The 20,903-nt window shown below is 40.8% G+C and overlaps 2 protein-coding genes and 1 long non-coding RNA gene across 12 annotated transcripts in view; 1 reads left to right on the plus strand and 2 right to left on the minus strand.

The window, feature by feature from the left end:
- The window catches only part of LOC148773950 (ferroxidase HEPHL1-like), a 158,439-nt gene extending 140,070 nt beyond the window's left edge, over window positions 1–18,369 (plus strand). For 6 of the 9 annotated variants that reach the window (XR_016036283.1, XR_016036281.1, XR_016036289.1 and 3 more), the window contains 6 exons: window positions 3,451–3,613; window positions 13,596–13,824; window positions 13,920–14,135; window positions 14,844–15,243; window positions 15,652–15,762; window positions 18,346–18,369. The gene's annotated coding sequence lies outside the window, so the exon portion shown is untranslated. The remainder of the gene's footprint in view (window positions 1–3,450; window positions 3,614–13,595; window positions 13,825–13,919; window positions 14,136–14,843; window positions 15,244–15,651; window positions 15,763–18,345) is intronic. The other 3 variants (XR_016036282.1, XR_016036285.1, XR_016036286.1) reach the window with 3 other exon arrangements.
- LOC148773952 (ferroxidase HEPHL1-like) overlaps window positions 1–20,258 on the minus strand; it is a 39,589-nt gene extending 19,331 nt beyond the window's left edge. The window contains exons 1-7 of the mRNA XM_088832019.1: window positions 20,195–20,258; window positions 19,486–19,599; window positions 19,215–19,346; window positions 17,253–17,464; window positions 13,763–13,913; window positions 3,550–3,762; window positions 489–702 (exon numbers count right to left, since the gene is read on the minus strand). Of these exons, the coding sequence (XP_088688145.1) occupies window positions 489–702; window positions 3,550–3,762; window positions 13,763–13,913; window positions 17,253–17,464; window positions 19,215–19,346; window positions 19,486–19,599; window positions 20,195–20,258 (1,100 nt within the window). The remainder of the gene's footprint in view (window positions 1–488; window positions 703–3,549; window positions 3,763–13,762; window positions 13,914–17,252; window positions 17,465–19,214; window positions 19,347–19,485; window positions 19,600–20,194) is intronic.
- The window catches only part of LOC148773951 (uncharacterized), a 145,631-nt gene that overhangs the window by 112,534 nt on the left and 12,194 nt on the right, over window positions 1–20,903 (minus strand). The window lies entirely within an intron of this gene.

The raw sequence follows: 20,903 nt of genomic DNA on the forward strand, positions 1-20,903 counted from the left end.
ACGGGCAGCGCCTCCACAGGAGGGCCAGCCTCGCGGACGCTCTGGGGACCAGGCCAACAAGGGGACCTGCCCTTCCTGCCCAGCCCAGGGCTCTCCGCTTTCCCCGCCCCTCGGGTGTCCCGGCGCCAGTGACCGCCGGCGGCCCCCAACCCCGCCCATCTACAGCGCCCCCCAGCTCTGCGCAGCGGCCCTGCGTCTCCGCACCGCGTCCCCCGGGTCCCCGGGAGGCGAGCCCCTGCGCTGACCTGCCCCGCGCTCGCTCAGACCCACGCGCGGGGCCCGCCAGCCTCTCGGGGACCACACTGGCTTCAGACCGCTCCCTCGGAGGGGGCCGGCGACTTCCCTAGGCTTTCGTGTTCCTGGGTGACATGTCTGTCCGCCAGGACAGGGCAGACCGCACCCGGGCCCTTTTAGGTTCCGCGTTTGCCGAACGTCCACGCACCTGTGCGAACCCACCCCGGAGACGGCGTTGGCTCGGGCTGTGGTACCTTTCCCCTCCTGCGTCCAAGTGCTGCTTTTCGAACTCCCAGTTTTTGTTAGGGGCATAATCCCATTCTACCTCTTCAGCGGCGATGTAAAAGGTTCTTATCGTCCCATAGGGCTGTTCAGGAGGGTCCTTATTGCCGCAGCTCCTGACCTCATATATCTGATGCATGCCTCTCGCCAAGTGGTGCAGGGTGGAGCCAAAGACCCTGAAGACGCCTGGAAGAGAAATGGCTTGGCGTTCAGAGCGATGCTTGAGCGTTTGCTTTTGGTTTGCTAGCAAACCTCCGTAATTATTACAAAATAACCGGTCAGGTGGATTTTTAAGATATCAACCGTCTATAGCATTTAAAAATAAGACCCTAAGAGGAATAAATTACTTGTAAATATATTTACGTATGGGGGAAAATACCATCTGAAACTCATCTGTCATGTCCAAAAACAAAAAGAAACTTGTAAAGTTGCTGCCAAGAAATGATTTCTCTGGGTCTCCCCTATTGTACACACCTATTAGAGGATAGTCACTCCTGGAAAAATCATCGATATGTATCTTCTCCCAGCCCAGTTTAAAAGGAACTAATTACTTGCCTAGACAAAGTTCAAATTAGGTCAATCTTCTGAAGTCATGGCTTTTGCCCTAAAGGTTTTCATAAGCTATAAGGTGCAATATACAAAAGCTATTACTCTTAAAGCTAAATGTATTTTTTTCATTAAGCCCTTGAGCAGAGGAGGGTCTCATTTCCAGTGGTAGGTCTACATTATGCCAGATGAAAAGGAAACAGAAACAGCAACCATCATATCTGACTGAGAACCATATGATTTTTTAAGCTGAATTTTCTAGATGCCTTGGCATCAGATATGCATATTTTAATTAAATTCACCATAAAATCATCATACAAAATCAAATTATTGGAAGATGTTAACTCAGGGAAATTATTGGATCAACAAATCTCCTCTAGCTGACTCTGTTCTCAGAGGTGAATGAGAGTGTGGGTCTCATTAACTATCTTCAGTGCACAGAGATAGCATCTATCATGTCTAAATATTCCCAAATTATCCCTTCCGGATGAGCCCAAACCATTGGTTCATAGGGTACCCTAGCACGCTCAGGCAGAAACAGTGACCCTCTGTAAAAACAAAGAGAAGACCCTTCTGACAACAGAGGTGGCCAGACCTTCCTCTGCCTGTGCTGGTCTCCAGGCAGCCCACTATTTGTATGCTCATCATCCCTTCAACAGAGGAAGAATTTTCTTTTCTAAGAACAAAGAGGAGCTTAAAGCCTTGATTATGGTGATATGTTCACAGATGCATACCATTTCCACACTCATCAATTTACGTGTATTAAATATACAGCTTTTTGTGTTTCAGTCATACATCAACAAAGTGGTTTTAAAAAGGAAAGATCGAAGAGGAAATGTCTGACTTCCAGCTGACAGGCTACTCTACCCATGTTTGGGCACTCCTTTCAGCTTAGAGGGTGGGGCGGCAATAGGTGAAATGACTCAGCTTTTCAGCACTCGCTGATTTATACTCACTGCCAAACATAAACGGGAAAGCATTGTCATGTAGCTCTTTAGAAGCCTGGAGGGCCCATGAGTAAGTAACCATGTCCCTAAAATTATTCCAGCCATCTCTAGCTTTGAATGCTCTTTCTATGGATTAAAACTATTTGGCTGTTTCCCTCTAGTCCCCTTTTTGGTCTTGAAGAGTGAATTTTTTAAAAGTAATTGTTCCAAAGGCATCCCTTGGGGTGATTCATAATTGATCAATCAATTAACATAGAAAGGTTGAATACTAGAAGCTTACAAGGCAAGGATGGAGCTCCTAGTCTGAGGCAGTTCTTTGGCAAATGTTTTGAAGCTCAAGCCTCTTTTTTTTTTGCTTTTATTTATTTTTAATCGATGTATTTTATTTGGTAGGTAAGTCATGGAGACTTTTCCTCTCTCAAACAGATAACTAAATCATGGAGAAAAGATGCATTTACACTCACAGCAACCAGAAGTGAATGTTGAGGCGGGGTTAGGTGGCTCCCAGGGTCCATATGTTTTCTATACACTTCTTTGATGACTTAAAATTTTAGATTTGTCTCAGGTAGAAATGTTTAATGTGTAAACAGGTGACGTAAGTCATATTTACTACTTGTTAATAGAAAAGAGTAGCTTTGAAGAGCTCTATCTGCTTTTCTCTTTGAATTCTTTTCCCTCAAGTCTCAAATTCTTAACCAGTGACAGAGAGTGGCATCTAAAATGCAGTTCCAGTGTGACAGAAAGAAGTAAATACCGATTCATAAAGGAGACAGAGCAGGCAAGTACTTCTCTTGAGTAGCATATTGGTTTCATTTTAAGACCAATGAAAAAGTTGGTTTGGAGAAACATGTTGAATATCCACAGCATTTACTAGTCTTCTTTTTCATCAGAGAGCATATGTTGCCAAATATTACTCTTTATCTTTTATTAAAATGCCCCAGTGACCTAATTAACTTGTTAATCTCTAAAAGAAGGGATGGGTACTGGCACTTCGATGGGCTCTCCATGGACTCCGGATCCAATACAGCTTGCTTTCTGGGCACCCAAGAGAATGACAATAGGCAAGTCCCTGTTTGGACTCATCAAGAGACCACTATCAATCTCTCGAGAGGGGAGACAAGTTCACATCTACAACCTGGAAGCAACCACCAGGCTGCTCATGTCTGGTTGATGCTTCTGAGCAGCAACTAAAATGAAGTTTGTGTTTAAAGAGAATAAACAAGCAAACAAAAGTACTCTTTCTTGGAGCTGAATTGTTCATGGATAGAAATCAAGAGCATTCTCCTAGAATTTGTGAGGCCAGGTCATTTAGAGGACTCCTGCTTCTGCTTTCTGGATGTTATTAGATGCTTTTCCTCTGTCCTTCACATTATGTGTTTGAAATACAATAGTTAGGATTCTCTGATTCTACTCAAGGCTCTGTTTCCTTCTGCACCCCCAGAAATGCCCAGATTCAACCAGTTTCTTCTGGGGGAAGACCCTAAGAATACCTGCCTGAAGATAGGAATCTGGTCACCTGAGCTGTCCCTGCCAAGTTTACCTGCACGGTCTGACTGCATGAATGCCGTTGTGGAGACATGCAGAAACAGCGCCAGAGAGTCCCGGTGAGTCCCTCGTAGGTGGATGGTGTTCCCTTGAAAATAAACTCCATGCATGTCCGTGTCGGTGCCCATTCCAATCAGATGCCAGGAGACTCTATCCTTTTTGCACATGGTTAGGCCTGGCTGGTTGCCATACATATAGCCATTAATAGCTAAATGGAAGGAAAAGGAGAGCAGAGCCCACTATTATTTTGTAGATGTGCTGAAAACACATCACCTTAGTGGAGGATTATCAGTGCATATGGAGGCAGTGGTGTTCAAGTTAAAAATTTACAGAAGATCCTATTATCAGAGAATAAAGAGTACTAGGAAAAACTCAGGTGGTATATCAAATTTAAATGGAGACTGAAATTAATAATAAATAATGAAAATACACTAAAACTGTGAAACTGTTCTATATAACAATGTATACACAGGACATGAATTCTAAGAATTAATAAGAAATAAACAGGTTGTTTTCTGAAGCAATTTTTTTCTGACAAAATTATTTGATAGCATTGTATCATATCCTTCATTTCATATTTTTGTTTGCAGATTATAAAGAGCATCATCCTTGAAAAAATATTTACAGATTTCATGAATTTCCCCAAAGTCTTTTTTTTAAACTCTTGATATGGAAGTCATTTTCTTTTCCGGCTCTTATCCTGTCATCTCCCTTGTTAAGTGTCTTTTCCTCAGTTATTCATTTAATTCTGTCACATCCTCATTTGCCAATGGCTTTGCATTTCATTCTAGAAGTTATCAGACATCCCTTCACTAATTTTATAGATATTGCATCACTTGAAAGACTTACAATTGGTTGACATTATATTTGCATGTCAAATCAGTGAAGAGGGATTTGAGGAGTGGGGAAGGGACACTAAGTTTTAAGAGGGTCAGTCAGTCAGTTCAGTCGCTCAGTCGTGGCCGACTCTTTGCGACCCCATGAATCACAGCACGCCAGGCCTCCCTGTCCATCACCAACTCCCAGAGTTCACCCAAACTCATGTGCGTCGAGTCGGTGATGCCATCCAGCCATCTCATCCTTTGTCATCCCCTTCTCCTGCCCTCAATCTCTCCCAGCATCAGAGTCTTTTCCAGTGAGTCAACTCTTCGCATGAGGTGGCCAAAGTATTGGGGTTTCAGGTTTAGCATCAGTCCCTCCAATGAATGGGGTCGCGGAGAGTCGGACACGACTGAGCAACTGAACTGAACTGAACTCCAATGAACACCCAGGACTGATCTCCTTTAGGATGGACTGGTTGGATCTCCTTGCAGTCCAATGGACTCTCAAGAATCTTCTCCAGCACCACAGTTCAAAAGCATCAATTCTTCGGTGCTCAACTTTCTTCACAGTCCAACTCTCACATCCATACATGACCAGTAGAAAAACCATAGCCTTGACTAGATGGACCTTTGTTGGCAAAGTAATGTCTCAGCTTTTTAATATGCTATCTAGGTAGGTCATAACTTTGCTTCCAAGGAGTAAGTGTCTTTTAATTTCATGGCTGCAATCACCATGTGCGGTGATTTTGGAGCCCCCCAAAAATAAAGTTTGACACTGTTTCCACTGTTTCCCCATCTATTTTCCATGAAGTGATGGGACCAGATGCCATGATCTTAGTTCTCTGAATGTTGAGCTTTAAGCCAACTTTTTCACTCTTTTCTTTCCTTTCATCAAGAGGCTTTTAGTTCCTTTTCAGTTTCTGCCATAAGGGTGGTGTCATCTGCATATCTGAGGTTATTGATATTTCTCGCGGCAACCCTGATTCCAGCTTGTGGTTCTTCCAGCCCAGCGTTCCTCATGATGTACTCTGCATTGAAGTTAAATAAGCAGGGTGACAATATATAACCTTGACGTACTCCTTTTCCTATTTGGAACCAGTCTGTTGTTCCATGCCCAGTTCTAACTGTTGCTTCCTGACCTGCATATAGGTTTCTCAAGAGGCAGGTCAGGTGGTCTGGGATTCCCATCTCTTGAAGAATTTTCCACAGTTTATTGTGATCCACACAGTCAAAGGCTTTGGCACAGTCAATAAAGCAGAAATAGATGTTTTTCTGGAACTCTCTTGCTTTTGCCATGATCCAGCGGATGTTGGCAATTTGATCTCTGGTTCCTCTGCCTTTTCTAAAACCAGCTTGAACATCTGGAAGTTCACGGTTCACATATTGCTGTAGCCTGGCTTGGAGAATTTTAAGCATGACTTTACTAGCGTGTGAGATGAGTGCAATTGTGCGGTAGTTTGAGCATTCTTTGGCATTGCCTTTCTTTGGGATTGGAATGAAAACTGACCTTTTCCAGTCCTGTGGCCACTGTTGTGTTTTCCAAATTTGGTGGCATATTGAGTGCAACACTTTCACTGCATCATCTTTCAGGATTTGAAATAGCTCACCTGGAATTGCATCACCTCCACTAGCTTTGTTCATAGGGATGCTTTCTAAGTCCCACTTGACTTCACATTGCAGGATGTCTGGCTGTACGTGAGTGATCACACCATCATGATTATTTAAGAGATTAGTCCTTGAATAAATAATTTTGCCTTATGATAATTTTGATTTTCCAACCTCAGTAAAATAACTGACAAGACTTTGAATAATGATCACTTAGATATGAAAAGTCTTTGTACCTAAAGAAGTGCAAATTGCTTTTCTCTTTGACATCAACCTCAAGTCACTGACAGCGGCTACATGCGCCCCTCTGGGGGATGACTGCTATGACTGAGTACACTGAGGGGCAACTGCGCCTAACTCGTCTAAGGCTTGATGTCCCGGAGAGAGACACCCCCTACTCCACTCCTCCTACAGCCCATCCACCACACACGTAAATGGTCTCCTGTTAGAATCTCATTGTCAAGTAAAATTACCTCTTGTTTCTTTATCTGCGGAATGAGTGGTGTTTGGTAATTTTACTCAAATATCTGGAATTATTAGCAGAAGTTCCAATAAGGCCTGGAGCTGCTGAGAAGAATATCACACTTTCTGAAGGAAATCTTTGACCATACTGTTGCAAATAAACTGTCTTGTCCATTGAATGTTAGAGATGTCATTGTAAATTTTTTTTAATTTATTTATTTTAATTGGAAGCTAAATACTTGACAATATTGTGGTGGTTTTGCCATACATTGACATGAATCAGCCATGGATGTACATGTGTTCCCCATCCTGAACCCCCCTCTGACCTCCTCTCCATCTCATTGTAAATTGTTGTGCTAACAATTTAGTCCTCGGCTGGCTGGTAGAGAATTCTCTGTTGCCTAGGAACTCCAGTTTAACACTTCTCTTTCCTGGGAACTCCCTGGTGATCCAGCAGTTAGGATTCCACATTCTCACTGCTGGAGGCCCAGGTCAGGGAATTAAGATACCACAAAGCTGTGTGGCATGCCCTCACCCCCTCCAGAAAAGCCTCTTTTTCTGGAACATTCATTCATTCATTTATACAGTCAACAAGCAGATTGGAACATAGACTGTATAACACGAGCAATGCAAACACTGTATGCCAGGTAAGGCATTTTCTCTTTGGTATTGTGGCCAACTTTCTCCTACTCATGCAAGCAAGACTGGAGACAAAATTTAATTTATGATTAACGTGAAGCTTAAACTAAATACATAATTTCCTTGAATTTTGCCTTAAACATGACATATTCTGCAGGTTTAAAATATACAGATGTATTTCAAATTGCCAAACCAGCAAGGGACTGGATTTGACATGATCCATTAGGTTGCTTTCTGTTTTCTATATATAGGCTTCTCTGTATATAGATTCCTTTTGCACCCTAGCTTTTCCATTAAGGAATTGCTATGTTTCCTAATTTATAGCTTAGTTTACCTTTATATGGGCTATTAGAAAGGTTGGGAACAAATTTTGTCTTCAGTTATAACAAATTATTGTTGTAGAAGATGATGTTGGAAGTGCATTAATCCTTGTTTTCCATTGGTCCAAGAAGGGGTTCAGTTGCAACAGAGCATCCGAGACCACAGAATTCTGAGCTGGTGCTGTGGGTCACTTGGAGCCTTGAACATTTTTAGGCTTCCATGGGAGAAAGAGAGACATTCTTTTGCACTTCTTTAGGAGAGAAGGGGAAGGCTATTTCACTATTTTCTCATAATGTTTAAAGGCAATAAATAGATGCTATGCTTGGTCTTAAAACAAGGTCTGTTATCTTGCCATGTTTGCTTTAGGCATTGAAATAAATTTTTATTGAAACATATTTGATTTATAATATTATATTAGTTTTAAGTGTATAACATGGTGACTCAATATGTTTATAAATTATACTCCATTTAAAGTTAATATAAAATAATGGCAATATTTCCATATGTTGTATAGTATACCCTTGTAGCTTATTTATTTTATTCATAGCAGTTTTTTTTCTTAATCCCATAGCCTTATCTTACCCCTTCACCCTTTCCTCTCCCCACCGATAACCATTAGTTTGTTCTCTGTATCTGTGAATCTGTTTTTTCATTGTTGTTGTGTGTATTCATTTGTTCTATGTTTTAGATTCCACATATAAAGTGAAAGCATACGATATTTGTCTTTCTATGTCTGACTTATTTCACTAAGCATAATATTCTCTAGTTCCATCCATGTAGTTGTAGATGGCAGAATTTCATTCCTTTTTTATGTCTGAGTTTTATTCCTTACATATATATATGTATATGTATGTATGTATGTATATATACATGAACATTGGGCTGCATGCATCATTTTGAATTAGTGGTTTTGGGGTTTTTGTTTCCAGAACTGAAATTGTTGGGTCATATGGTAGTTCTAGTTTTATTTTTCTGAGATACTTCCATACTGTTTTTCACAATGGCTGCACCAACTTACATTTCCACCAATGTGTATAACGGTCCCCTTTTCTCCACAACCTCTCTAACATTTGCTGTTTGTGTTCTTTTTGATGATAGCTATTCTGACGTGAGCTGATATCTCATTGTGGTTTTGATTTGCATTTCTCTGATGGAGCAATGTTGTTGAGCATCTTTTCAGGTGCCTGTTGGTTGGCCATCTGCATTTCCTCTTTGGAAAAAATGTCTCTTCAGTTCTTCTGCCCCATTTTTCTTAAAATTTTAATTGGAGGCTAATTACTTTACAATATTGTATTGGTTTTAATCATATTGTTTGTTTGTTTGATCTTGAGTTGTACAAGTTGCTTATATTTGTTGACTATTAATCTCTTGTCAGGCATATCATTTGCAAACATTTTCTCCCATTCAGTAGGTTGTTTTTTCATTTTGTTGATGGTTTCCTTTGCTGTGCACAAGCTTTTCAATTTAATTAGATCTCATTTGCTTATTTTTACTTTTTTTTCTTTAGGAGACAGATCCAAAAAACTATTGCTGGGATTTATGTCAAAGAGTGTTCTGCCTCTGTTTTTCTCTGCGAATTTCACTGTATCCAGTCTTACATTTAGATCTTTCATTCATTTTATTTTTGTATACTGGTGTTAGAGAATCTTCTAATTTCATTCTTTTACATGTAGTTGTCCAGTTTTCCCTGAAACAATTATTGTAGAGACTGTCTTTTCTCCTTTCTATATTCTTGCCTCCTTTGTCATAGAGTAATTTACAGAAGCACATGGGTTTATTTTTAGCCTATTCTGTTCCATTGATCTGTGTCTGGGTTTGTGCCAGTGCCAAACTATTTTGATTACTATGCTAAGCCACTTCAGTCATGTCCAACTCTTTGTGACCCTATGGACTGTAGCCCTCCAGGCTCCTCTATCCATGGGATTCTCCAGGCAAGAATACTGGAGTAAATTGCTTTACCCTCCTCTGGGAATCTTCCCAACCCAGGGATCGAATGCTGTGTCCCTTATGTCTCCTGCATTGGCAGGCAGATTCTTTACCACTAGCACCCGGGAAGCCCCTTGATTATCTGCAGTCAGTCAGCATTGAGTCCTTCAGCTCTGTTCTTTCTCAAGATTCGTTTGGCTTTTTGGGGTCTTCTGTATGTCTATACAAATTCTAAAATTATTTGTTTTAGTTCTGTGAAAAATGCCCTTGATATTTTGATAGAGATTGCATTGAATCTGTAGATTGCCTTGAGCAGAACGGTCATTTAAAAATATTGATTCCTTCAATATAGTAAAAATGAGTATATTACCCAAAGCAATCTATAGATTCAATGCAATCCCTATCAAGCTACCAACGGTGTTTTTCACAGAACTAGAACAAATAATTTCACAATTTGTATCCATTTCCATTCCGTCACTCAGTCGTGTCTGACTCTTTGCGACCCGGTGGACTGTAGCCTACCAGGCTTCTCCGTCCATGGGATTCTCCAGGCAAGAATACTGGAGTGGGTTACCGTTTCCTTCTCCAGGGGATCTTCCCGACCCAGGGATCGAACCCGGGTCTCCCGCATTGGAGGCAGACGCTTTAATTTGTATGGAAATACAAAAATACCCGTCAAATAGCCAAAGCAATCTTGAGAAAGACGAATGGAACTGGGAGAATCAACCTGCCGGACTTCAGTCTCTACTACAAAGCCACAGTCATCAAGCCAGTATGGAACTGGCACAAAGACAGAAATATAGATCAAAGGAATAGAATAGAAAGCCCAGAGATAAATCCACGCACCTATGGACACCTTACCTTTGACAAAGGAGGCAAGAATATACAATGGAGAAAAGACAATCTCTTTAACAAGTGGTGCTGGGAAAACTGGTCAACCACTTGGAAAAGAATGAAACTAGATCATTTTCTAACACCATACACAAAAATAAACTCAAAATGGATTAAAGATCTAAATGTAAGACCAGAAACTATAAAACTCCTAGAGGAGAACATAGACAAAACACTCTCGGACATAAATCACAGAAGGATCCTCCATGACCCACCTCCCAGAATATTGGAAGTAAAAGCAAAAATAAACAAATGGGATCTAATTAAAATTAAAAGCTTCTGCACAACAAAGGAAACTATAAGCAAGGTGAAAAGACAGCCTTCAGAATGGGAGAAAATAATAGCAAACGAAGCAACTGACAAAGAATCAATCTCAAAAATATACAAGCAACTCCTGCAGCTCAATCCAGAAAAATAAACGACCCAATCAAAAAGTGGGCCAAAGAACTAAACAGACATTTCTCCTAAGAAGACATACCGATGTCTAACAAACACATGAAAAGATGCTCAATATCACTCATTATCAGAGAAATGCACATCAAAACCACAATGAGGTACCATTTCACGCCAGTCAGAATGGCTGCTATCCAAAAGTCTACAAGCAATAAATGCTGGAGAGGGTGTGGACAAAGGGGAACCCTCTTACGCTGTTGGTGGGAATGCAAACTAGTACTGCCACTATGGAGAACAGTGTGGAGATGCCTTAAAAAACTGGAAATAGAACTGCCATGTGACCCAGCAATCCCACTGCTGGGCATACACTCTGAGGAAACCAGAATTGAAAGAGCCACGTGTACTCCAATGTTCATCACAGCACTGTTTATAATAGCCAGGACATGGAAGCAACCGAGATGTCCATCGGCAGAAGAATGGATAAGAAAATTGTGGTACATATACACAATGGAATATTACTCAGCAATTAAAAAGAATACATTTGAAGCAGTTCTAATGAGGGATGAAACTGAAGCCTATTATACAGAGTGAAGTAAGCCAGAAAGAAAACACCAATACAGGATACTAAAGTATATATATGGAATTTAGAAAGATGGTAATGATAACCCTGTATGCAAGACAGCAAAAGAGACACAGATGTATAGAACAGTCTTTTGGACTCTGTGGGAGAAGGCGAGGGTGGGATGATATGGGAGAATGGCATTGAAACATGTATATTATCATATGTGAAACGAATCGCCAGTCCAGGTTTGATGCATGATACAGGATGCTCAGGACGGGTGCACTGGGATGACCCAGAGGGATGGGATGCGGAGGGAGATAGGAGTGGGGTTCAAGATGGGGAACACATGTATACCCGGGGCAGATTCATGTCAATGCATGGCAAAACCAATACAATATTGTAAAGTAAAAAAATAAATAAAACTGAAAACAAAAAACCAAAAACAAACAAACAAAAATATTGATTCTTCCTATCCAAGATCACAGTATATCTTTGTCATCTGTTTTCGTCTTTTCCATCTTCAGTTTCCTTCATCAATGTCATATAGTTTTCTGAGTACAAGTCCTTTGCCTCTCAAGATAGGTTTATTCCCAGGTCTTTTATTCTTTTTGATGAGATGGTAAGTGAGATTGTCTTCTTAATTTCTCTTTCTTATAATGCACTGTTAGTGTGTATAAATGCAACAGATCTCTGTATATTAATTTTGTATTTTGCAGCCTTCCTAAATTCATTGATGAGCTCTAGTAGTTTTCTGGTGACTTCATTAGGATTTTCTGTGTATTGTATGCCACCTGAAAACAGTAATAGTTTTACTTCTCCCTTTCCAATTTGGATGACTTATGTCCTTTTCTTTGGATTACTGTGACTTAGACTTCCATCATTACGTTGAATAAAACTGGCAAGAGTGGGTATCCTTGTCTTGTTCCTAATCTTAGAGGACCTGCTTTCCGCTTTCCACCATTGAGTATAATGTTGGCTGTGAATTTGTCACAGTTGGCTTTTATTATATTAAGGTATGTTCCCTCTATGCCCACTTTCTGGAGAATTTTTTATCAAAAATGGGTGGTGAACTTTGTCAAAAGCTTTTTCTGGATCTATTGAGAGGACCATACTGTTTTTACTCTTCAGCGTGTTAATGTGGTAGACCACATTGATTGTTTTGTGGGTATTGAAAAATCCTTGCATCCCTAAGATAATTCTACTTGATCATCGTACATTATCCTTTTAATGCATTATTAGATTCAGTTGGTTAATATTTTGTTGGGGATTTTTGCATCTATGTTCACCAGTGATTTTGGCCGGTAATTTTCCTTTTTCTGTGTGATACTTTTGTCTGGTTTTGGTATCAGGGTGATGGTGGACTAATAGAATGAGTTTGGAAGCATTTTTTCCTCTGCAATTATTTGGAATAGTTTTAAAATGTAGGTGTTAACTCTTCTCTAAATATTCGGTAGAATTCCAATTTTACCATATGGTGAAGTCATCTGATCCTGGATTTTTGTTTGCTGGTAGTTTTTAAATTACTGACTTAATTTCTTTACTGATAAGTGGTCTATTCATATTTTCTATTTCTTCCTGATTAAGTCTTAGTAGATTGTACATTTCTAAAGATTTGTCCATGTCTTCCAGGTTGTCCATTTATTGGCAAATAGATGCTTGTATTAGTCTTTTATGATCCTTTATATTTCTGTGGTGTTTTTGTAACCTCTCCTTTTTCATTTCTGATTTTATTGATCTGGGTCCTCTCCATTTTTTTTTCTTGATGAATCTGGTTAAAAATTTATCAGTTTTATTTAACTTTTCAAAGAACCAGCTTTTAATTTCATTGATCCTTTCTATTTTTGTCTCTATTCACTTATTTCTGGTTTTATTTGAAATTTTTCTTTTTTCCTGAAGTAAGCTTTTAAATTCTGTTTTAGAACTGTTTTTGCTATCTCATAAGTTTTGGATTGTCATGTTTTCATTTGCATTTATCTCTAGGTATTTTTTCATTTCCTGTTTGATTTCTTCAGTGATGCATTGGTTGTTTAGTAGTATATTGTTCAGCCTTCACCTGTTGTGTTTTTTTTCGTAGTTTTTTTCTCAAAGTTAATTTCCAGTCTTATATAGTATTGTTTTCAAAAAAGGTGCTTGATGTGTTTTCAGTTTTCTTAAATTTACAGAGGCTTGTTTAGTGACTTAGCGTATAATCTATCCTGGAGAATGTTCTGTTTGCACTTGAAAAGAATGTGTATTCTGTTGCTCTGGGATGAAATTTTATATATATATATATATATATCTGTATATACACCCACAGATATATAACAGTAATTTTCTATGTTTATTATGTACTGTGACCTTTGCTAGTTCAGATTTTGTATTATTTTATCTAAAGCTGATGAAGTGCTTTAGAAGTATTAATTAAGTTTCACATCTCTTGAGATGGAGAAGTTTCACCATGCCTTGTGAGGCTGAAGCCACAGCATATTTCAGTCATGACCAAGGACAATACCCAAGAAACCAAGCTTAAGATAATTAAAGCATTCCACACATTTTCACTTCAAATGTGATTATAATTTGACTTTACAAGAGGAAACAATTTTTCATACCGTGCATTCGGTTGGACTTCACAAATTCTTTGTCCTCCTTGTCAACGCTGGAGGGATGCCAGGTAAACTTCTGAATATTTTCATCAAGATACCTGCTCAGATTCTCATCAAAGACTGTGATTAGTAGGTAAAATTCCTTGTCTATTCCTTTCTACAGAGAAGAAAGAAATGAATGAATGCTTGGAGGACTTCTTAGCTCTACTTTGCTTTCAAAGTTAACACGAAGTAACACAAAGTAAATGAGGATCAACATCAGCCATAGATTTGCTGGATCATTTTGGAAATCAAGATTCCGATCAATTCATTCTACACCCAATAAATTCATCTTCCTCATTATATCCTTTTCCCTCCCCATGTGACCTCCTCAGAGGAAGTAAGTCCCTGTTCAGAAGTTTTCCTAATCTGCGGTTCTCCTGTTCTCAGGCACCATGCTCTTTTTGTCACTTTCAACTCCGTGTCCTGCCCTCGGCCTCTCTGACCTCATCTCCTTGTATTCACACCCTAGCTCACTCCAGCCACCCTGGTCTTTTGCTCTTCTGTGAACACACCTACTTCATTCCTGCCTCAAGACCTTTTCACATGCTGTTCCCATTGTCTAGAAGGTTCTCCTAGGTCTTGCCTGGCTCCCTCCCTTATTCCCTTCCATTCCCTGCACCAATATCACCTCCCCGGAGTGCCTTTGCCCCAACCTAGCTAAAAGTCCCTCATCTTCCCTCCTGCCTGCAAACTCACTCACCTTTCCACACTCCACTCTTCTTCATAGCACTAATCTCCACCTAAAATAGTTTATGTATGCACTTAAATGTGTGACTGCTGTCCCACTGTAATGTAGGCTTTGATAGGGTAGGGAAGTTTTGGGTATCTCTCTGAATTCCCAGTTCCAACAAAAATGCCTGGAAAACTAGGCACTTAATATATGTTTTTGAGTGAGATAATGAATTCAAGTAATTCATGGCTTTGCTAAATTATATTGAGTTGATAATGAAGGACTAATTCCCATTGTGGATATTCCTAAACCATCTATTTGAATATTACTGACCACAAAGCATATTGAATTGTCAAAATCTACTCTTCTTTAAAGCTGAACCAGAGAAGTACTGTGTTTTCTGTCTCTCAACCATCTTCCCACCTCTAACAGACTCCCTCTCAATCTACGCTTCATCCTGTCGTCTACTCCAGAGGGACCCTCACCAGTGCCATCGGATCACATCTCTCTCCTTCTCAATATGGACAATACAATGTAATTCACAGTGATTGGTCCCTGCCTACCTTTTCAGCCTCATCTCTTGGACGTTCCCTCCTGACACCTGAACCAAAGCAAGCCCAAGATCCTTGCAGCAATCTGAACTTGCTGTGTTCAGCAGGCCTCTGACCTTGATGCATGTTCTCCCTTAACACTGATGGTCTGCCACCCTAATCCAACTTCAAGGGGCAGCTTAGCTGTCCCAGCTCTGTGATGCTTTCTTAACTCCTCATTGAAGGTAAGGTATTCTTTGCTTTACGTTCTTCCTATACCTTATGGACACTTACTGCTTTTATCACATGGCGTTTTAGAAGGCAATAGTTTTAGATCATGGGCTATGGAAAGAAACAATGTAGGCCTAAGATTTTTCAAGATAAAATATTAAAACTGGAGGGGGAATAAGGGATCAAATATATTTGGAAAGATATTGGGTTCTAGTGCCATTCTGCTTACATGTTATGACAACCGAGAGAAATGACTTGTCTTCTCCAAGTCCTAATTCCCTCATTTGCAAAATGAGGATATGAGTTGTCCCTACTTCATATTTTCTGGAGGGCTAAATTTGATACTATATTCGATGTATCCTCTAGCAAATACTAAGTGCCTGGTGTTAACTGTTATTAACCGTGGCCGTGTTTGTCCACAGGATGAGAAGGAACCACTGAGAGGGATTTGGTCGGAGAGCCTCATCATCCGAGTCATCTGTACGGCAACTGGGTCTGTGAAAGGGGAAATTAGCCCAGGAGGAGGCTAGAAGGTAGGTATAGGACCCTGTGTAGTCATTAACTTTGTGTCAACTAGTTCGGGTGCCCAGATATTTGGTCAAACATATTTCTAGATATTTCCATGAGGGTGTGCTTGGATGAGATTAACATTTGATCCAGCAACTAAGTGAAGAAGATTGCCCTCCCTAGTGTGGGGGAGCCTCATCCAGTCATTTGAAGGCCTTAACAGAACAACAAAAAATCTGACCCTTTCACAATTAAAAGGTGATTCTTCTTGCCTTTGAACTGGAACATCATCTTTTGCTTGCCTTTGAACTCAAACTCAAACACAGCCTCTTCCTTTCAAGACCCTGCTGCCCTTTTGGGTCTCCTGAGTCTCTTTCTGTGACTCGCCCTGCATATCTTGAAACTTGTCATCCTCCATAGTCATGTGGGCCTGCTCCTTATCATAATTTTCTTTCTATCTATATATACATCCTAATGGTTCTTCTTTTCTACAGAACTAGGATTAATGCCAAATATAAAATATACCATTTAAACAAATAGCCTGCTATTTCTGATTGGTAAAGTAATTCAAAATGATTAAGTTGCTGACTTTCCCTCTTTCTATCAGTGTGTTTAATATCATGTAGATATAGCTTGAAATGCTATGCTTTGCCACCGCAATCAGTGTGGCTTAATCTAAAGCCTCTAAATTGGGACTTGCAAGAAAATATCTACTTGTTTCCTTGTTTCTTTGGTCATAGTGATTAACTCCTAGATTATAGTGCTGAGCTACAGTGATTGTCAAACTTGGTTGCACATTGGAATCACCTGGAGATTCTGACTTAATTGGTCTGAAACACCTGAATAAAGGATGTCTAAAAGGGCTCCAGGTTTTTTTTTTATAGGTGGGGGGACAGGTAAGTTTAATGTGTAGACAAATTTGAGAAAATTGCATGCGCGCTAAGTTGCGTCAGTCTTGTCCGACTCTGTGCAACCATATGGACTGCAGCCTGCCAGGCTTCTCTGTCTATGGGATTTTGCAGGCAAGAATAGTGGTGTGGGTTACCATGCCCTCCTCCGGGGGATCTTCCTGACTCAGGGATCTAACCTGCAACTCTTGTGTCTACCTGCATTAGCAGGCAGATTCTGTATCACTAGCACCACCTGGGAAGCCCTTGAGAAAATTTGCCCCCTGCCCCCCAAAATATCCTAATTTACATTCTATATAGGTCTCCGGAGATTCTAGAATCAAAGCAAAGCCCAGGGAAAGAGTCACCAAATTCCAGCCAAACAAGCAGAGATCCTGGCTTTCTGCATAGGCATCAGTAACTTTCAGGTCTTCAATTTACAGTAAAATTAACTTAAATTAAAATTTGCATCTTAAATTTATGAAAAATAAAATAAAATCTTCATTATGTAGAAGTAGCACTGAGGAAAAAATTCACTTTTGTAATGGACGATTACTATTCACTCTCTAGCCACAGTCCTGACCTCCCTCACAGACAACCCTGTGAGCCCGGCGACCTTTGAGGCCTACCTGTGTTGCATCAGCATTGAGAACGCCCCTTTTACAGACTAGCAAAGGCCCTACAAGGCCAGAGCTCGTGTCCTTGATTGGTTCAACCGCTGAGAAGTAAAGATAAGTCAGACAGGGTGGGTCATCAGCTGTTGGGCCAACACTTTCAGGCACCGTCCACCTGTATGTGAAGATCTCACCTGGCTTAACATGTGCCCCTGGCTTCAGAAATCCTGCGGAGACAAGTAAAACAGCTATTCAAAGCAACAGCCAGGAATGAGAAACTTGTCAGACTGGGTCTTCCAGCTCAGGATGCCTCTCTGTCTGATGATGTGCTTTGTGGAAGGACAGTTGTTTCCACTGTATGCTATCAGAGGTCAGTGCCACCATCTGCTGTTTTACGAGATAGATGCTTATATATCAAAGGACTATCTTTTTCACAGTTTATGCTTAATATCTTCATAGATACTACTTCTTACTCAAATCTCAAGTTTAGCAAATATTAAAAGAGTGATAATTGTCTTTAAATTATCTTAAAGGCTGATAATTACCCATTTATATATAAATGTAAATCCATAAAATATCATTTAATACCTTCTATGATGTGGAATTTACTATATTTAGCGGTTCAGAGGATACCCCAAGAAGTTAAACAAGAGACCTACCTTTACAGAGTTTTAAATCTAGAAGGTTGAACTAGGAAATAACCCAAATAACTCCAAGTTAGAGGAGGTAAGCAAAGGCACAAGGTAACAAAGCTGGTAAATGGAAGATCTGGGATTAAACCCAGGGCTGATTCCAAAGACTTTGTACTTGACCTTCACATTGTATTGTCAAATGAACACATTGAATCTCTTCAACTAGACTGAGGTCAGAGACTTCCTGCATTTTGTCCAGGGCTTGCAAACAGGTACGCAGTAAGTTTTCTGAGATGTACAACAGGTTTCAGCTGTCATTACGGTTCTTTCTGCAAAAGTCATCGTGAGCATTTTGACCAAGGAAGAGAATGCGGGCACGGGAGACGTTGCTGCAGCAGGCAGGGGGTACAGGGTGGGGAAGACTAGGGAATTGGGGAATACTGCCTCCATCCTTTCCTTCTCTGTTCCCTCCCCAGCACCACAAAGCCTGCTCTGGACTGGGACCAGCCTCATACTTGGGAATAAAGAAGTATCTCAGAAGTCATGGTGTCTGCTATAGCGATGAGAAAGGCTTCCCACACAGCCGGGATTTCCCAAGAACAGTATTATGAATGGAAGTATAGTTCCTGCAGCCACTGGGTAGAAGCTGCTCTTCTTACATGTAGACAGCCTCTGTGACTGGGGGATACATATATGATGTTAAGCCCACAAAAGTTTTAAATAAATATCTGCGCATAGAGACAAAGGAAAGCCCATGTGTAAGAGTTTCATTTCAACAAAATGTCGGAAATCAGATTTTCCCCTTAGCCTTACCCAGAGAATCCCATGCAACTGCAGCAGAAAACTCTCCATCTTAGAGGAGTGAGACAGTGAAAGTAACCCACTTTGAGATTTATTATGTGACTGAGAGTAAAGGAATGGCATTAACATTTCCTAAGTATCTACTGTGCGCCAGTCCGTGTCCTGAATTCTGTCTGAAGTGAGAGTCGCTCAGTTGTGTCCGACTCTTTGCGACCCCATGGACTGTATGTAGCGCCCCCCAGGCTCCTCTATCTATGGAATTCTCCACGAAAGAATACTGGAATGGATAGCCATTCTCTTCCCCAGGGGATTTTCCTGACCCTGGGATTGAACGCAGGTCTCCTGCATGGCAGGCAGATTCTTTACTGTCTGAGCCACCAAGGAAGCCCATCTATCCCTTCCCAAAGCCCTGTGAAGTGAGCATCATTCTCTGTACTTGAGAGAGGAGAACAGTAAGGTTCAGAAAGTTGAAATAGCTGCTCAAGCTCACAGGGCTGCCAAGTAAAGGGCCCAGGATCCTCCCAAGGCACACACTAGGACTTACCATCTACGTTTGGGGCTGCATCAGAAGCTTTGTCATAGATCACACCATGGGGCAAAATACTGTAGACCTTGTCAGCTTTGTGGGCAAATGTCACTAACAGAGTGTCACCCACCTCTGCCTTGATGACGGGACCTAAGAAATGTTGAAAGGAGGAGGAAGAGATGAAAAGAGACAGAGAAGTGAATGGAAGCAGAAGAGTCACTCCCTATTAGATTACACGTCCCACTGAAACATCTCCCTCGTTCCAAATGTGACAGATATTTCACTGTACCCAGAATTCCAAGGTGGGCTTCTGCCTCAGAGAATCTCTTTCTTCGAGTAAAAGTTGCATCAACATACTCTGTGTACCGAGCCTTCCAGTATTTCCCTCCTATTCTGTTGTCGCCTTATGTGAAGTAGTGCTCAGAGTCACTGTGGAAAGAGAAGGGAGTTGACTGGGAATACACCTCCGCACATCCATAATTAAATGCCTTAATTATGGAGCTTTATTGTATTGTCTCTAGCCCATTCATCCACCCATCTCCCCAGAAAAGATAGCACAGTCTTCAGCCAAGTTCCCAGAAATAATCAACCAGCCTTAAAAGTCTTCAGAAGCTGTTTGCTGCTCAAGCTCATTTCTCTCTTAGCCATTGTACTTTCTTCCCCAGAGGTCCAGCAACCGAAGGAGGCACAGGTAAACTCCTTACTTACCAATATTGGAGTCCCAGATGGCGTGCTACAAAGTAACAAAGAGCTAACTGTTTTCTTTGCAGAATGAGCATCCCTCTCTCTCTTGCTGACGTCACTATGAATAGTCTCTGCAAATAGTAAGCTCTGATATCTGGCATGAGTAAGGAATGGAGTATCTAGTGAACCGAGTAGGTTAATCAGTGGAGTTACCATATAAACTATATACACGAAATACCAAATTTCAAACCTGTGAATTACAATAACATAACTTCCAACGAGTACTATCCCTCCTCTGCTTCTGTCACTGGTACCACCGCTCTTGCAGACATGCCGGCTGTGTCTTCTTCTTCTGCCTCTTCCTCTTATCTTGTTCATCCTGACTGTGTAACCTTCCTTTCCTTCACCTTTATTTCATCTTTTCCTTTCCTTTCTTCCCACAACCACACTGCATGCGTGTGCTCCTCGCCTTGTGTTTAGACCATAGTATCAGCCTCCTATCTATCTGTGCAGCATCCTCTATCTCACATTGGCTCCCTTGAGTTTTTTTCTCAGCATACGCACTGATACTCCAAAACCTTTAAAATAGTCATTTTCATTGTCATCTTATCTGCTCCAAAATCTCCAGTTGCTCCCATTGCCAATCAAGTAAAGCTCAGACAGACTGGAGGACCTCTGCAGAGGACATCCGGTTTGCTCCGGCCCTCTCTCCACTGCTCTGTGGAAGTGCTCATGCCCCACGCAAACCCCTCACCTGTCATTCACTCTGCTCTCGTCACTCTGCTTTATGGCAGATGCTTTGCAGTAACCCCTGCATCTAAAATTTCCCTCTCTTTCAAATTCACTTGCATAAATTCTATCATTCAAAAGACTCTACCTTAGTTTCCCTTCTTTTGTGACGTATTTCTGGCTGTCTTCACTCTCTCTACATGCCCAGAGAACTCACTGTCTGGACAGCTCATCTTAATCTTATTTGTAACTTGCAAAGTCACTTCTCTTCTCCTGTATATTCAGCTTCTTTCT

The sequence above is a fragment of the Moschus berezovskii genome, chromosome 25 (genome assembly GCF_049115385.1).
Source record: "Moschus berezovskii isolate FMDL1 chromosome 25, NW_MosBer_1.0, whole genome shotgun sequence".
Taxonomy (NCBI): domain Eukaryota; kingdom Metazoa; phylum Chordata; class Mammalia; order Artiodactyla; family Moschidae; genus Moschus; species Moschus berezovskii.